This window comes from Sciurus vulgaris (assembly GCF_902686455.1).
Source record: "Sciurus vulgaris genome assembly, chromosome: 4".
Classification (NCBI taxonomy): Eukaryota; Metazoa; Chordata; class Mammalia; order Rodentia; family Sciuridae; genus Sciurus; species Sciurus vulgaris.
The window spans coordinates 115,039,974-115,058,047 of NC_136464.1; the positions used below are offsets into that span (position 1 = coordinate 115,039,974).

The 18,074-nt window shown below is 37.5% G+C and overlaps 1 protein-coding gene across 14 annotated transcripts in view; it reads left to right on the forward strand.

Annotated features, from left to right (window-relative positions):
• Positions 1-18,074, forward strand: part of MYCBP2 (MYC binding protein 2) — a 273,950-nt gene that overhangs the window by 107,321 nt on the left and 148,555 nt on the right. For all 14 annotated transcript variants that reach the window (XM_079138891.1, XM_079138897.1, XM_079138894.1 and 11 more), the window contains 4 exons: positions 4,547-4,719; positions 5,240-5,365; positions 5,450-5,577; positions 17,941-18,032. In XM_079138891.1, the coding sequence (XP_078995017.1) occupies positions 4,547-4,719; positions 5,240-5,365; positions 5,450-5,577; positions 17,941-18,032 (519 nt within the window). The remainder of the gene's footprint in view (positions 1-4,546; positions 4,720-5,239; positions 5,366-5,449; positions 5,578-17,940; positions 18,033-18,074) is intronic.

Here is an 18,074-nt window from a genome sequence, read left to right on the forward strand (position 1 = left end):
ATAAGTTTCTACTATATGGTAAGTAAAGAATAATATGAAATATAGAAGTTAGTAAATGCCCTGCTCTTATGAAACTTATTTTGTTTAGTGAAGACAAAAACTATGTGAAGGCCAATAAATAATATACTTTATGGTCTTGTCCAGGAAACAGAGGATGCTGTGATTGAGAATGCAATACTGCCTCTCTTTCATACCATGGAACCAATATAAGTTAAGACCTTAAAGCAGAGAAGTGGGCACTGGAAGAGTCATAAGTTTTCTAGGCAGGGAAAGATTAATAGACCTAAATGCTCTTATATAAACAAGATCTTGGCAGTATTTTAAGAATTTGAAGAGAGCCACTAAAGCATACTGAGTGGCATAAATTAAATCAGAAACCAGATGTGGTAGTATATGTCTATAATCCCACCTACTTGGGATTTTACCTGCTAAGGCAGGAGGATCAAAAGTTCTAGGCCAAGCTCAGCAACTTAGCTAGACCTTGTCTCAAAATAAAAAAAGGACTGTGGATGTATCTCAGTGATAGAGCACTCCTGGGTATCGTCCCCAGTACAGAAAAATAAATAAATAGCAAAGTAGTAGGCAGGGTAAGGACTTGTAGGACTTTGTAAGCTAGATTAAGGAATTTGCATTTTTTCAAAATAGGAAAGAATCCTTTCTAGGAATGTGAGTTTAGAAGTGACATTGAGATTATACTTAGTGTGGAAAAAGGATTGGAATAAAGTAAGGTAGAGGCTAGTGCAGTAGTGCAAGGAAAAGATGATGGCTTGAACCTAGCTTAGTTAGTTTGAGCTAGGTTAGGTAGCTTGAACTAGGGTGGGTAGTAGGAAAATGAAAAGTAGTTGGTGCCACTATTTCAGAGTAGAACCAACTAGACGTGATTGTACTGGGGGGTTAAGGAAAGGAAGTAGTAAAGGGGGATTCCGAAGATTCTGACTTTGATATTTGAGTAGACTTTGGTGACATTCGCTGAGCCAGGAAAATCAGAGAGACAAGACTTATGGTTTTGACATAGTAAGTTAGGGATGTAAGTGAAGATGTTAAGTAGGCAATTAGATAAATTAATCAGGCTTAAATGACTGTTGTAGACTGCGGATATGAGTTTGAGAGTTTTTCACTAATAGATGGTATAAAGGCAGACAGCATAGGTTGAGAAGGTATAACCAAAGAGAAAAATCTTTATTGCTAGTTACACTCCACTAAATCTGAGGAGACAGGGTGGTGAGGGAAAAATAGGTTTTATTCAGAGTTGACTTTGAGGAGGATAGAGGAGACCTTTTTCTTTCCCAAATATCCATATTCTGGGACTCACAGTCTTGTAAAGCTTTTATAAGAGAAGAGGGGACACAGTGGAACAGAAGACAGGAAAAATACATATATATGTTTCAAAAAGAGTCTAGACCAAGCCCTGGTATCTTTCCAAAAGTCAGGTAGAGAGGAAGAACAGGTTAGGAGTCAGAGAACTATAAGAGAAAGCCAGGAAGGTATGCTGCCATGGAAAGGGGAACGGAGAGTCAGTCAAGAAGAGGGTATTCAGTGGCGTTGAGCCCTGATGAGGGGTTGTGTAGGTTGATGATCAAAAATCCTATTGAACTTGGCTACTTAAAATTTATTTGCAACTGGGCATGAGACATGAGGATTGTAAGTTCAAGGCTAGACTGAGCAATATAGTGAGACCCTGTCTCAAAAGCAAAATTAAAAAAAAAAAAAAAAGACTGGGGATGTGACTTAGTGATAGAGTACTTGTCTAGAAATGAATAAAGCCCTGGGTTCAATCTCCAGTATTTGAGGGTGGGGGAGTCACTTGCAACTTTGAGAAGAATAATTTCATTATAGTATTAGATGTACAATTAGAGTGATGTGATTTGAGAATGAATGGGGATTTTCACTTCTAGCAATTTGGTGAACTTTTTTGATAGGCCCTGCGCTTTAAAAAAAAAAAAAAAAAAAGACAAAAACTTTGTATATATATTTATATATATATATATACATATATACATGTTATTGATATATATGTGTATATATATTGATATATATGTGTGTGTGTGTGTGTGTGTGTGTGTGTATGTTTTTTGTATTGGGTATTGAACCCAGGAACCCTCTACTACTAACGTACATCTGCAGTCCTTTTTATTTTTTGAGACAGGATCTCTCTAAATTGCTGAGGCCGGCCTCTAATTTGAAATCCTCCTGCCTTAATCTTCAGAGTCTCTGGGATTACAGGTGTGTGCCACCACACCCGGCAAAACTTTGTATTTTAGGGCATTGCTTGACACCTGGCAAAGAAATCCCTAATGTTCTTTCCCTATCCCCTAAACCACTCTCACCTCAAAAAAGGGAAACCAGCATATGCGAAACAGTATTTCACTGAGGGAAAATGCAGATATCATCCTTGCAGTTTAGAAAATAAGCATTATGGGGCTGGGGTTATAGCTTAGTTGGGAGAGTGCTGGCCTTGCAAGCACAAGGCCCTGGGTTCAATCCCCAGCACTGCAAAAATAAATAGGTAGGTAGGTAGGTAGGTAGGTAGGTAGGTAGGTAGGTAGGTAGGTAGATAGAAAGATAGATAGAATAAAATAAAATAAATAAATAAAAAATAAGTATTGTGCCATCTGCAAAATGAAGGAGATAGAAAATGATACTGGAACTCTCAGATTAAGCCTCTGGTTCTGAAATAATGCTAAAGTGGGATAAGTAATGTCTCTTTGTCCCTACAGAAAGTAAGTGACACCTTCATTGAAAAGCCTCCTCCATTTAGGCTCTGAGGTTTCTAAAGAAGCATGAGTCAATCAAACTAGATCCCAAAGCCTAAGATTAATTAATGTAAGGAATATTATTGCTAGTGAAGTGAAACAGAATAAGCAGCAAGATCATTTTCATATCTTAGAATTGTCAGAGAAATAAATTATGTGTACAGTTGAAAATGGCAGAGATTCAAAATGAAACAAAACGATGAGGCATATTTGAAAACAATGAAGTAACATTTTTACAAATGAAGAGTAGTCCTTTCTCTTCCTTCCCTCCCTTCTTCCTTCCTTCCTTATTTCTGCCCCTCCCTTTTTTCCCCTTCCTTTCCTTCTTTTCCTCCCTTTTTTCTTTTTACCTCTTACATGCTAGGCATCAGTGTACCACTGACCTACACCCCTAGCTGCAGGACTAGTTTCTTATAAAAATGGATGGATCAGGAGATTTTGAACAGAAGAAGAGTAAACATCAAAGGACATTAGCCAGAATGACAGAGAGAAAAAAATATAAAAAATAGGAAACTGTAGATATTTGAAGAATTTAATGAGATAATCTAATAGACAACCAGAAAGGAAATAATGGGGTCCAAGGAGACAGAAGAGATAACAAAGAAGCAGTATTTGCAAAGGCAATGCCTAAAGAATTTCTAAAACCAAAAAAAAAAAGTTTAAATCTTCAGATATTAGAACTATGTATTTTCATTATCTACAATGAAGAAACGTACTAGTGAAGCTATAGAACACTAAAAATAGAAAATCTTAAAAGGAACTAAAGAGAAAAGAATTATCATATCATAGGACACCAATTAGATTAATAGGACTTCTCAAAAGCAATAGTGTGCTAATATTGATTGAAATTATAGAGGTTATTTTCATAGAATTTATTTGTGACAAGTACTATTTTAAATACTTTTTGAAAATAATATTGAGATTTTTAGTTATGGTAAAGAATACAATATAAAACTTGCTACTTAGTATTTATTTAAAATACAGTAGCATTAGATATGTTCACATTATTGTACAGTAGATGTTCAGAGATTTTTCATTTTGCAAAGTGGAAACTATATTCATTAAATCACAACTGCCCATTTACTTTTCCTTTACCTCCTAAAAAGAGAGCAAGAAATGCAAAGAGGGCTAGGGATATAGCTCAGATGGTTGACTGTGTACCTTGTAAGCACAAGGCCCTGGGTTCAATCCCCAGCACCACAAAAAAAAAAAAAAAAAAAAAGAAAAGAAATGGAAAGAGCTTTTTGAGGATTTTTATTCTGAAAAAGATAAGGAAAATGTATATATATGGCAGGAGAATATTGTGAGTTCCTTATTTTTTAATTGATGTTTTTTTATTTGTTAGTGAGGTTGTATATCTCCATCCATTTTATTTATGCTTTCTTCCTGACAAAAACTTTCCATGTCCTTTGCCCATTTTTGCTATTGGATTATTATCTCTTATTGCTTTTAGATATTTTTATGCACTGTGGATATTGTAATTTTGTCTTGTGTATTTTTCACATATTTTCTTTCACCTTGTCTTTAAACTTTTTAATGTTTTTTTTTTTGTTGTACAAAGGCTTTATGTTTATGTATATGCATGAATTTTCAAGTGTATAATTGTATTTTTGTGAAGCATTGTGTTCTACTTTTCTGATATTTTCTGTAGTAATATAAATTGCTTTAAATATTTAACAGTTATGGAAAATAATGAGTTCATTTTTTACTGTTTAAATGACTGTATCATTATAGTTCAGAAAATTTTCAAAGGAAACTACATGTTGAGATGCTGTGATATTTTTTCTTGAAAGGTTTCGTCCAAATACCAGAGAACTGTGGTGTTACAATGCAGTGGTTGCTGATGCCAGACTTCCCTCTGGAACAGATATGCAGTCCAGATGTAGTATTCTAAGTCCTGAACTTGCCCTACCAACAGGATCCAGGGCTCTTACTACTCGATCTCATGCAGCTTTGCACATTTTAGGTAGGGTTACTATTTTATGCGTAGCTAATTTGCATTAAGCGTGTGTGCTGTGCTGAGGATTAGGGTTTCTTTCAGAGTATTTAAATTTGTATATTTATCTAATTCTTTGTTTCTATTTTTCTCAGATTTCATTTGGTAACCATGGTAAACTTTTAAAACTAGCATCAGTTAATGTTATTTTAGGCTAATGTGTTTTGCTCAAATAGTGCTTTAGGAATCAAAGTAATTTAAAGTGTTTGATAAAAGAAAGAACCTTGGTAAAGACTCAAAGGTTAAGCGATTCCAACTTTTCAGAGTTTGTTTTATGCAAAATTTTGTCATCAAGCATGATAATACCCACTCAAAGGAGACTTTTTATTTGTTGTAAATATTGTATGAAAGTGTTTAAAGATTAGGATAAATTTGATGATTACATTTTGAGTTTACTTATTTATTTTAATGTATCCCCTGTAATATTTAATATTGTCAATGCTATAGGAAATTTTAATTACAAGGAGTTGAATTTTATTTGTTGTTTTAGGTTGTCTTGATACCTTGGCTACTATGCAGGACTTAAAAATGGGCATTGCAAATACAGAGGAGGAGACTCAGGCAGTCATGAAAGTTTATTCCAAAGAAGATTATAGTGTAGTAAACAGGTTTGAAAGTATGTATACTTAAATTTAGGAAATATTACCTTCTAAGTGAAATGCATATGGATATTTTAAAATACAAGATTTCTATCTTCTAGGTCATGGAGGTGGCTGGGGTTACTCTGCCCATTCAGTAGAAGCTATACGTTTTAGTGCTGACACTGATATTTTACTTGGTGGTCTTGGTCTGTTTGGAGGTCGAGGAGAATATACTGCTAAAATTAAGGTAAAGTTTATAGCTATCAAGCCCTGTTTTGTTTGAAGATGTCAGTTTGACATAGTTTATTTTTCAGTGCTTCTTCTTATCTTTCATTTTTATTATTTTTTTTAATGTCCCCTTATTTAAAAAGATAAAGGAGACATTGCTAAAATCTTGAGCAATAATGTTGACTTGGTTTTTTTGTTGTTCTTAATGCTCCCTTTTAGAAGGAGATAGAGGACTTTGCTAAGATCAGTAACTCATTAAAAAATAAAAACTCAGTAAGAAGGAAGGAAAGGAAAGGAAAATGATCTTTTAGTAGTTTAAGACTGAAAAAGAGACTGGCGGTTTCAGTCCTTTGTGCCAGTGGTCTGGGAATAGCAGATCTTTTTATGTGGGTGCCTAGAACTTCTTAGTGGTCTAAGAATAACAGCACCTTTTTATGTGATGCCTTTTATAGCTGTTTTAATAATAGGAACCACAATGGTTTTGATGTAGGGACATTCTGATGTAGCTAAAAAGTCTAGCATTTTTAGTGCCAAATATTATGTAAACAGACATGGTTATCAGTTAATGTTATTTTAGAGACCAGGGATAAAATAAGAGAACAGAAGGGATAGATTCTGTCAATGAAACTAAAATAATTTAGAGTTGTTAGTTTATCACACCTTTTCATCTCCAAGAGGACTGACGGTTATCCTAAGCAAAATGTGTCTATTCTTTGAAAATTCACCATGAACTTGAATATTCTGCTTCTCAAATTATCTGATTTTGCTTTTAAAAGAAAAAATTGAATAGTTTGTACCTTAATTTTAGTCTTTGCAAAAATGTTAGTTAAATTTCATCTGTTCAGGCAGTATTTTCTTAGTTTTCTCAATGTTATCTAAAAATTATATTATTAGGTAAAAGGTCTTACAGTGATGGTTTTTGAGGATACTTTCCATAGAGGCCAACTATAACTGATAAAACTTTTTAAAATATTTGCTTAATTCTGATTACAATTATAATACATATACTAAAATGCAGACAGTATAAGAATGGAGTAAGTAAAAATTTAAAATACCCTATAGTTGCATGAATTATAGAAATTAAATAATGATTAAGGGTACCTGCAGCATGTACATTGATACTAAGAAAACCAGTAGTTTAGTGTTTGCATCATTTTAATGCAACTCTGTCACAATGGTTATTTTAGGATGATCTAATTCATTGTCAAGATAGAGAAGCAAACTGAGTTATGTAGTTTTGTTTGGCAATATGTAATAAGGTCATCAAAAGGATATATATTTTTCCTTTTCCTGGCCATGGGATGTTTTGCTTGTTTGTTCATTTTTCCTAGAGTCGAACACCATAGTGGACTTTATCTTCAGTAGTGACCTTCCATATATATTGTTTTAGATTGACCCTGCCTTTTTTCAATCTCACATCCTGTCTCACTGCTCTCTTCTTTGGAAGTAGTCTTGCCTTTGTATTATTCAACAAATGGACTATGGCCTTTTAATAGCATTTAATCCTTTTTTTTTTTTTTTTTTTTAAATTACCTCCCTTCACCTCTCTAAGGTATCCATTTTCTGTCTAGTCCTTTGTCCTTTGTTTTGTTCTGTTTTCATCTCCTTACTGGTCTTCTGTCCCTCTGTAGGTTCATTCTCTTCTATGTGAACGTAGTTCAACCCAAGTTCTTTTGCCTTCATTCTATATTTTCTCCTAGGCATTCTCTTCCAAACCCAAGGTTTCAATAACCATCAGCATTCCATGATCTCCAAATATATATCTCCACCTCAGACTTCTTAACTGAATTCATGCTTTTCCCTAAAGGTCTGGCTCTTTCAGGAATTCCTCTCTCATGAATAGTACCATCCACCATATGTTTGCTACATAAACCAGAGACCTAGATATCTTTCTTAATAGGTTCTCTGTCATCTTTTTCCTCTTCCCAAAAGTGTCTCTTCTATCATTATCCCAGTTTAAAACCATTTGTCTTATATTAGCCATCTAGCTGATCCCTGTGTATATTCCTTATTTTCTATAATTTGTCTTCATTTTCTCATCCTAATCTTTCTTAAACCATTCCAATCAGGTTTATGCCCCGACTACTCCTATGAAATTACTCTTGTCAAGGACAGTGATTACTTTTATTGATGGTGATCATGATGATGTTGGTGGTTGTACTAGGGACTGAACCCAGGGTTGCTGAACTACATCCCCATTTTTTTTTTTTTTTTTTTTTTTTTTTTTATTGTAAACAAATGGGATACATGTTGTTTCTCTGCTTGTACATGGCATAAAGGCATACCATTTGTGTAATCATAAATTTACATAGAGTAATGTTGTTTGATTCATTCTGTTATTTTTCCCTTCCCCCCACCCCTCCCACCCCTCTTTACCCTCTATACAGTAGTTCCTTCCTCCATACTTGCCCCCCTCCCTAACCCTAACTCTAACCCTAACACTAACCCTTTCCTCCCCCCCATTATGGGTCATCCTCCACTTATTAGCGATATCATTCGTCCTTTGGCTTTTTGAGATTGGCTTATCTCACTTAGCATGATATTCTCCAATTTCATCCATTTGCCTGCAAATGCCATAATTTTATCATTCTTTATGGCTGAGTAATATTCCATTGTATATATATACCACAGTTTCTTTTATCCACTCATCAATTGAAGGGCATCTAGGTTGGTTCCACAGTCTGGCTATTGTGAATTGAGCAGCTATGAACATTGATATGGCTGTATCTCTGTAGTATGCTGATTTTAAGTCCTTTGGGTATAGGCCAAGGAGTGGGATAGCTGGATCAAATGGAGGGTCCATTCCAAGTTTTCTAAGGAATCTCCACACTGCTTTCCAGAGTGGCTGCACTAATTTGCATCCCCACCAGCAATGTATGAGTGTACCTTTCTCCCCACATCCTCGCCAACACCTGTTGTTGCTCGTATTCTTGATAATCGCCATTCTAATTGGGGTGAGATGGAATCTTAGGGTGGTTTTGATTTGCATTTCTCTTATTACTAGAGATGTTGAACATTTTTCCATATGTTTGTTGATTGCTTGTAGATCTTCTTCTGTGAAGTGTCTATTCATTTCCTTAGCCCATTTGTCGACTGGATTATTTGAATTCTTGGAGTAAAGTTTTTTGAGTTCTTTATAGATTCTGGAGATTAGTGCTCTATCTGAAGTATGATTGGCAAAGATATTCTCCCACTCTGTAGGCTCTTTCTTCGCATTGCTGATAGTTTCCTTTGCTGAGAGAAAGTTTTTAGTTTGAATCTATCCCAGTGGTTGATTCTAGCTTTTATTTCTTGTGCTATGGGAGTCCTGTTAAGGAAGTCTGATCCTAGACCAACAAGGTGAAGATTTGGACCTACTTTTTCTTCTATAATCTGCAGGGTCTCTGGTCTGATTCCGAGGTCCTTAATCCATTTTGAGTTTAGTTTGGTGCATGGTGAGAGATATGGGTTTAGTTTCATTCTGTTGCATATGGATTTCCAATTCTCCCAGCACCATTTGTTGAAGAGGCTATCTTTTCTCCATTGCATATTTTTGGCACCTTTGTCTAGTATGAGAAAATTGTATTTATTTGGGTTTGTGTCCGTGTCCTCTATTCTGTACCATTGATCTACCTTTCTATTTCGGTACCAATACCATGCTGTTTTTGTTACTATTGCTTTGTAGTAGAGTTGAAGATCTGGTACTGCAATACCCCCTGTTTCACTCTTCCTGCTAAGGATTGCTTTAGCTATTCTGGGTTTCTTATTCTTCCAGATGAATTTCATAATTGCTTGCTCTATTTCTGTAAGGTACGTCATTGGGATTTTAATTGGAATTGCATTGAATTTGTATAGCACTTTAGGTAGTATGGCCATTTTGACAATATTAATTCTTCCTATCCAAGAACATGGAAGATCTTTCCATCTTCTAAGGTTTTCTTCAATATCTTTCTTTAGTGTTCTGTAGTTCTCATTGTAGAGATCTTTTACCTCTTTTGTGAGATTGATTCCCAAGCATTTTATTTTTTTCGATGCTATTGTGAATGGGGTAGTTTTCATAATTTCTCTTTCTGAGGATTCCTCACTTATGTATAAAAATGCATTGGATTTATGAGCATTGATCTTGTAACCTGCCACTTTACTGAATTCACTTATGAGTTCTAACAGTTTTCTGGTGGAATTTCCTGGTTCCTCTAAGTATATAATCATATCATCCGCAAATAGGGATAGTTTGAGTTCTTCTTTTCCTATTCATATTCCTTTAATTTCCTTGGTCTGTCTAATTGCTCTGGCTAGAGTCTCAAGAACGATGTTGAATAGGAGTGGTGAAAGACGGCATCCCTGTCTTGTTCCAGTTTTTAGGGGGAATGCTTTCAGTTTTTCACCATTTAGAATGATATTAGCCATGGGCTTAGCATAGATGGCCTTTACAATGTTAAGGAATGTTCCCAATATCCCTATTTTTTCTAGTGTTTTGAGCATGAAGGGGTGTTGTATTTTATCAAATGCTTTTTCTGCATCTATTGAAATAATCATGTGATTCTTGACTTTAAGTCTATTGATATGGTGAATTACATTTATTGATTTCCGGATGTTGAACCAACCTTGCATCCCTGGGATAAAACCCACTTGATCGTGGTGCACTATCTTTTTAATATATTTTTGTATGCGATTTGCTAAAATTTTGTTGAGAATTTTTGCGTCGATGTTCATTAAGGATATTGGTCTGAAATTTTCTTTTCTTGATGAGTCTCTGTCTGGTTTAGGTATCAGTGTGATATTGGCTTCATAGAATGAGTTTGGGAGAGTTCCCTCCTCTTCTATTTTATGGAATACTTTGAGAAGTATTGGAATGAGCTTTTCTTTAAAGGTTTTGTAGAACTCGGCTGAGAACCCATCTGGTCCCGGACTTTTCTTTGTTGGTAGGCTTTTGATGACTTCTTCTATTTCGGTACTTGAAATTGGTCTATTTAAATTGTGTATGTCCTCCTCGTTCAGTTTAGGCAATTCATATGTCTCTAGAAACCTGTTGATGTCTTCGAAATTTTCTATTTTGTTGGAGTATAGATTTTCAAAATAGCTTCTAATTATGTTTTGTATTTCAATCCTGTCTGTTGTGATATTTCCTTGTTCATTCCGAATTTTAGTGATTTGGGTTTTCTCTCGTCTTCTCTTTGTTAGTGTGGCTAAAGGTTTATCAATTTTGTTTATTTTTTCGAAGAACCAACTATTTATTTTGTCAATTTTTTGTATTGTTTCTTTTGTTTCAATTTCATTGATTTCAGCTCTGAGTTTAACTATTTCCTGTCTTCTACTACTTTTGGTGCTGTTCTGTTCTTCTTTTTCTAGGGCTTTGAGCTGTAGTGTTAGGTCGTTTATTTGTTGAGTTTTACTTCTTTTATTAAATGTGCTCCATGAAATAAATTTCCCTCTAAGTACTGCTTTCATAGTGTCCCAGAGATTTTGATATGATGTTTCTTTGTTCTCATTTACCTCTAAGAATTTTTTAATTTCCTTCCTAATATCTTCTGTTATCCATTCATCATATAATAGCATATTGTTTAATCTCCAGGTGTGGAATAGTTTCTGTGTTTTACTCTTTCATTTATTTCTAACTTCAATCCATTATGATCTGATAGAATACATGGTAGTGTCTCTATCTTCTTGTATTTGCTAACATTAGCTTTGTGGCATAATATATGGTCTATTTTAGAGAAGGATCCATGTGCTGCTGAGAAGAAAGTGTATTCGCTCTTGGTTGGATGGTATATTTTATAAATGTCCGTTAAGTCTAAATTATTGATTGTGTTATTGAGATCTATGGTTTCTTTGTTCAATTTTTGTCTGGAAGATCTGTCCAGTGGTGAGAGAGGCGTGTTAAAATCACCTAGTATTATTGTGTTATGGTCTATTTGGTTTCTGAAATTGAGAAGGATTTGTTTGACATACATGGATGAGCCACTGTTTGGGGCATAGATGTTTATGATTGTTATATCTTGCTGATTTATGCTTCCCTTAAGCAGTATGAAATGACCTTCTTTATCCCTTCTGACTAACTTCGGCTTGAAGTCCACATTATCTGAAATGAGGATGGATACTCCAGCTTTTTTGCTGAGTCCATGTGCATGGTATGTTTTTCCCCATCCTTTCACCTTTAGTCTATGGGTATCTTTTTCTATGAGGTGAGTCTCTTGCAGGCAACATATTGTTGGATCTTTCTTTTTAATCCAATCTGCCAGTCTATGTCTTTTGATTAATGAATTCAGGCCATTAACATTCAGGGTTATTATTGAGATATGATTTGGTTTCCCGGTCATTTGGTTCATTTTTTAAATTTTATTTATTTATTTGTTTGACACAACTTGTTTCCTCCTTTATTTGACAATTCCTTTAGGATAATTCCTCCCTTTGCTGATTTGCTTCTTTGTTTTTCATCTCTTCCTCATGGAATATTTTGCTGAGAATGTTCTGTAATGCTGGCTTTCTTTTTGTAAATTCTTTTAGCTTTTGTTTATCATGGAAGGATTTTATTTCATCGTCAAATTTGAAGGTAAGTTTTGCTGGGTATAAGATTCTTGGTTGGCATCCATTTTCTTTCAGGGCTTGAAAAATGTTGTTCCAGGCCCTTCTAGCTTTTAGGGTCTGGATTGAAAAATCTGCTGATATGCGTATTGGTTTCCCCCTGAATGTAATTTGGTTCTTTTCTCTCACAGCCTTTAAAATTCTGTCTTTATTTTGTATGTTAGGTAATTTCATTATAATGTGCCTTGGTGTGGGTCTGTTGTAATTTTGTGTATTTGGAGTCCTATAAGCCTCTTGAACTTGATTTTCCATTTCATTCTTCAGATTTGGGAAATTTTCTGATATTATTTCATTGAATAAATTGTTCATTCCTTTGGCTTGTTTCTCTAGGCCTTCCTCAATCCCAATAATTCTTAAATTTGGCCTTTTCATGATATCCCATAGTTCTTGTAGATTCTGTTCATGATTTCTTACCATCTTCTCTGTTTGTTCAACTTTGTTTTCAAGGTTAAATATTTTGTCTTCAATGTCTGAGGTTCTGTCTTCCAGGTGTTCTATCCTATTGGATATGCTTTCTATGGAGTTCTTAATTTGGTTTATTGTTTCCTTCATGTCAAAGATTTCTGTTTGTTTTTTTTTCAATATCTCTAACTCTTTATTGAAATGATCTTTTGCTTCCTGTATTTGCTCTTTTAACTGTCGATTGGTGTCATTCAATGCTTGCATTTGCTCTTTCATCTCATCATTCAGTGCATGCATTTACTCTTTCATCTCATCGTTTGCTTCTCTGATCATTTTAATTATGTACATTCTGAACTCCTTTTCTGTCATTTCTTCTGCCATGCTGTCATCGGGTTTTATTGATGTAACATCTAGATTTGTTTGCAGCATTTTCTTTCCTTGTTTTCTCATATTGTTCAGGTTTCAGTGGACTGCTGAGATATTGCAGATTTCCTCTATTGACTTACAATGTCCCTGAAGATTTCTATATATATCCCCCCTTAGCCTTCAGTAGGCTGAAGTCTTGGAGGAAGTTGATAATGCGTGCTCCACAAGGAAGCTGCCTCTCTAGGAGTGGTGTCCTTCAGGTGGGGTATATTCCCTGCTAGTGGGCAGAGGTGCCTCCATTTGTTGACCAATGGTCATCCAAAGGGGACCTAGGCTGCGGACTGAGGCAAGGCCTGTTTGGGCCTGAGTCTCTGGTTTTACCGTCTTTGTGGGGAAACCTCACCCGGCAGGGAAGACTCACCCGGTGGGGAGGTCTCGCTGGTTAGTTCCCTCCTAGAGGTTCCCCTCAATTTACAGCTACCGCCTGGGCTGGTCTGCCTTCCTCTGCAAAGTTCCCAGGGGCCCGGCCCTACCTCCTGGGCTTGGGAGCCTCACCCTTTGCAGATGAATCTCCTTAGGCTGCCCCTCCTCAGAGAATCTGCCCGCAGTTCTGGAACCTTTGCTCTGCCCTAAGCCTGTCTCTGTGCGGCTCTTCCACCCAGAAGCCTCCTAGATCCTGGGACCCTGCTCTGCACCCAATCGCCTGGCTATGCGGCCCCTCCTCTGAGCAGCCACCTGGGGCCCTGTACAATCGCTCAGAGACCCGCCACACGTCTCTTCCTCCAGGCAGCCGCCCAGTATTCCGGTGCGGTAACTAGGAGTCCAAGAAACTCACTGCGTGCCTCCACCTCCCACCAACCACCCGTAGGCCTGGGCAATCAATCACTCCGAGTCGAAGTGACCCTCCCCGTTCCTCCTCCTTCTCCAGATAACCCCCCGCGTGTTCAGGAGCGGTCGCTCCGAGTGGCTCTGAATCCACGTGACCCGCTGCACGGGTCCTCTGGGCAACCGCCCGGAGCTCTGGTGCGGCCACTCAAGACCAAGCGACCCACCACGCTTCTCCTCCAGGCAGCCCCCCTGTGTTCTGGAGCGGTCGCTTTAAGTCCAAACAACTCACCACTCGCCTTCTCCTCTGAGCAGCCGCCTGGAGCGCTAATGCAGTCACTGCGAGTCCAAACAACCCGCCGCGCTCCTCCTCCTCCTCCTCCTTCTCCTCCGGGTAGGCCCCGGTGTTCAGAAGTGGTCTGAGTCCAAGCAGCTCGCCGCGCAGCCCCTTCTCTGGCAACCGCCTGCAGCTCTGGTGTAGTCACCCCGAATCCAAGCGGCCACGCTCCTCCTCCTCGTCGTCCCCACGGCAGGCACCGGTGTTCAGAAGCGTCGTTCTGGGTCCAAACTGCTCGCCGTGCGGCTTCTCCTCTGGCAACCGCCTGTGGCTCTGGTGCAGTCACTCCGAATCCAAGTGGCCACGCTCCTCCTCCTCCTCCTCAGGGCAGGCCCCGGTGGTCTGAGTCCACACAGCTCTCCTCGCCACTCCTCCCCTGGGCAGCCGCCGGAGCCCCAGTGGTTGCTCCGAGTCCCAGCGCTGTGCCGAGCGGCCTCCTTTACGGCACTCCCAGTTGTCCGAGTTCACTGCTTCAGCGGGGGGAGGGGCGTCTCGCCGGCAGCTCTACTTCACAAAGTTTCCTGCGTTCCGGGACCACCGTCCCATCCGGGACGCCTTCCCATTGGGTGAGACTCACCCGGCTGCTTTGAGTTGGTCCCAAGTGTCTCAATATCTCCTCTTTTGAATCCTGAGTCCTGGAGCAGCATGAAATGCAGCCACCCTCTAGGCCGCCATCTTGAAAGCCCCCATTCTTTTTTGTTTTATTTTGTGACAGTCTCATTAAGTTCCTGAGGGTTTCACTAAGTTGCTGAAGCTGGCCTTAAGCTTATGATCCTCCTCCCTTAGCCTCCTGAGTCACTGGGATTACAGGTGTGCCTCTCCACTCCCGGCTCACTGATGCCGTTTATATTGCTGAAGCCCAGTGATCATGGCTCAGTCCTCACCTTCCTTAACAAGTCAGCCAAATCTTACCTTATTGAACTCTTCAAAATACTTGATTCTCTTGGCTCCCAAGGCACCATACTTCATTTTTGTTCTGTCCTGCTGGTAGGTACATTTTGTAGTCTCTTGCTAGTAAGTTATCTTTTGGACATTTTTTAAATCATGCTGGACAGGCATGGTGGTGCATTCTTATAGTCCGTGCTACTCAGGAGGCAGAGGCAAGAGAGTGGTTTGAGCCCATGAGTTCCAAACTAGCCTGAACAATATGGCAAGTTCCTGTGTCAAAAAATGAATGAATGAAACAGAGGGAGGGAAAGGGTAAGTACTGGGGACTGAATTAGAGAAAATTATATTCCATACTTTTATAATTATGTCAAAATGAATCCTAATGCTGTATATAATCAAAACGAACCAGTAAAATACAACAAAAATATGAATGAATGCATGAATGAATGAATGAATGAATAAACAAAAGTGGGAAGAATAGTCATCCCCATACGATGCCAGCCTCATGGCTCTAAATATTTTTTCTTTAGGGACTTCCACACTTAAAGACTTCTTCCCTGATCTCCAAAGTGATATATATGTATACACACACATACATGCACACACACATATACACACACACACAACTGTCTACTCTGTCTCCACTTAATGTCTAATAGACATTTTGTAGGTAATATGTTCAAAACTATGTTTCTGATATTCTTAATGTTCTATTCCCACAATCTTCCTCATCTCAGTTAACTGACTCAGAATGGCATTAACATGATTTTTTCCAGCTGTTCAAGCCCAAAATCCTGCAGTCATCTTTAGTTTCTCTCTTCCTTTCACTCCCTACTTTCACTTGAACAGTATATGTTATTGGTCTCACTTTCAAAATAAATCCAGAATCTAACCACTTATAAAAACTGCCACCAAGTTGTTCCATGCCATAACCATTCTCACCAGGATTATTAAAGTACCCATCCCATTTTATCCTGCTTCTGTCCTTGCCCCATTCAGTGCATCCTCAGACCAGCAGAGTCTCTTAAAATGCACACCAAAGTGTGTCACTGCTCTATTTAGAATAATGTGTCTTCCTGTATGAGAGTAAAAATCAAAGGCTGTTTAAGGACTGAAAAGATCTCATCAGAACTGACTGCCAGCTCCTATCTGACCTTAGGTTTCACTGACTGCTTCACTCTAATCTGGCATACTGGCCTGCTTATTCCTTAGGCAGTTCAAGCACAGTTAAGCCTCAGGACCTTTGCTCTTGCTGTTTCCTCTAACTTAACTCTCTTCCACACCAGCCTTGCTCACTTCTTTATCACCTTTATGTCTCAACTCCCTGTTCAGCCTATTAAAATATAATCTTTTTCCCTTCCACAAACTTACTCCTGGTAGTCCTCATTGTTTGTGTTGTTCACTGTATTCCCAGTTCTCAGAACTGTGCCTGGTACATACTTTATGTTCAGAAATACTTATTGAGGATAAGCAAGAGAGCCAGGTTAGGGGCAAGTCATTAAGGACCCTTATTATCATGCTGCAGAGATGAGAAACCACTGATATTTTAGATTAAGAAAGTATTCTGATTAGATACGCATTTTTCTAAGAGTACTAAAAATTCTAGTATAGAGCTATTTAAGACATTGAAAGTGAACACCTTCACCTTTGTAGAACATGGGTTAGAGCCAGGAGAGAATAGAAATGGGGAGACTAATTAGTCATTATGGAAGTAGTCCAGCCAGTAAGAGGAAGTATGGTTAAGTTGATAAGACTTGATGCCGGGAACAGAATACATACATATAGTGATGGCAGAGAAATGTAGAAAAAAAGATTATTCCAGGTTTTTTATGAGTGACTAGTTTGATGAAAGTACTGTTAATCAGAGCAAGTAAGGCAAGAAAAGGAAGAGTTGAATCATTTTAGTATTAATAAGAGCAAGTCGCCTGGGGGATTCAGTGACTTTTGAGAATCAGATTCCTGCTAGAGACAGATTTCCAGGTCATTAGTGTAAAATTGAAAAACTTAGACATATAGGACCATACCTGCCCAGTAAATTTTAATGCTTTTTGATGTTTTGCTGCCTTTCTTAGAATTCACCTAATATGATTCTCCAAAGTAAAAGTATTTTTTTACACTTTTTAGTCCATTTAAAAAAAAAAAAAAAACACTCTTCCCTTTATTTTCACTTAATCTCAGAACCACTTCCCATTTAATATCTTTTCTCTTTATTTCTCTCTCTCTCTCTCTCTCTCTCTCTCTCTCTCTCTCTCTCTCTCTCTCTCTCTCTCTCTCTCTCTCTCGTAGTGTGCTGGGTTGGAGCCTAGTGCCTCAGACATGCTAGGCAAGTGTTCTGCCACTGAGCTATATCATATCTCCAACCTGCCATATTACTTTTAACTATTTTTTATTACTTGATTTTTCTCTTTTTAAAGGATCCTATCACCTCTTATTCCTCTCTCTCTCTACAGCTAATATTTTTTGTAGTCTTTTTGCTAGGTATTTTTCTGAATATTTTTAAGTACCATTTTATTTAATTTTCTCACATTTAGTATGAGGTGGGTAATGTTGTTTACAATCCAACCTTTTTTTATGGATGAGGAAACTAAGTCCCAGGGTCTTGTAGCTAGCAAGTGTTCATAAGAGTCTACCTCATTTAGAAACTCCCTGAGATAAAATTCTTTGGTCACGTTCTCTCACCTCCTTCAGATGTCTATATTCTTACTTTGTTATATCAGATATAAAATTTCTAGTATAGAGCTATTTAGAGCATTTGATATAATAAATAGATATATTAGGAAAACAGATTAATATAGGTCATAAAATGTCATTTATGTTTCTTAATTTAAATGTGTTTCTGTATTGCAATAAATAATTAAAAACTTAAAAAGTAGGAGTGAGATTTTTTATATTCTGTATAATTAGTTCAGTGTATATTGGACATACACAAAACTATAAACATATTAGTCAATAGATTTGTATAACAAAATGATTGGGAAAAATATATTTTTCTTTTTTCTGCAGCTATTTGAGTTGGGTCCTGATGGAGGAGATCATGAAACTGATGGAGACCTTCTTGCAGAAACTGATGTGTTGGCTTATGACTGTGCTGCTAGGTAAATGATTTGTTCATTATTCAGTGTAATTCTTACCTACTT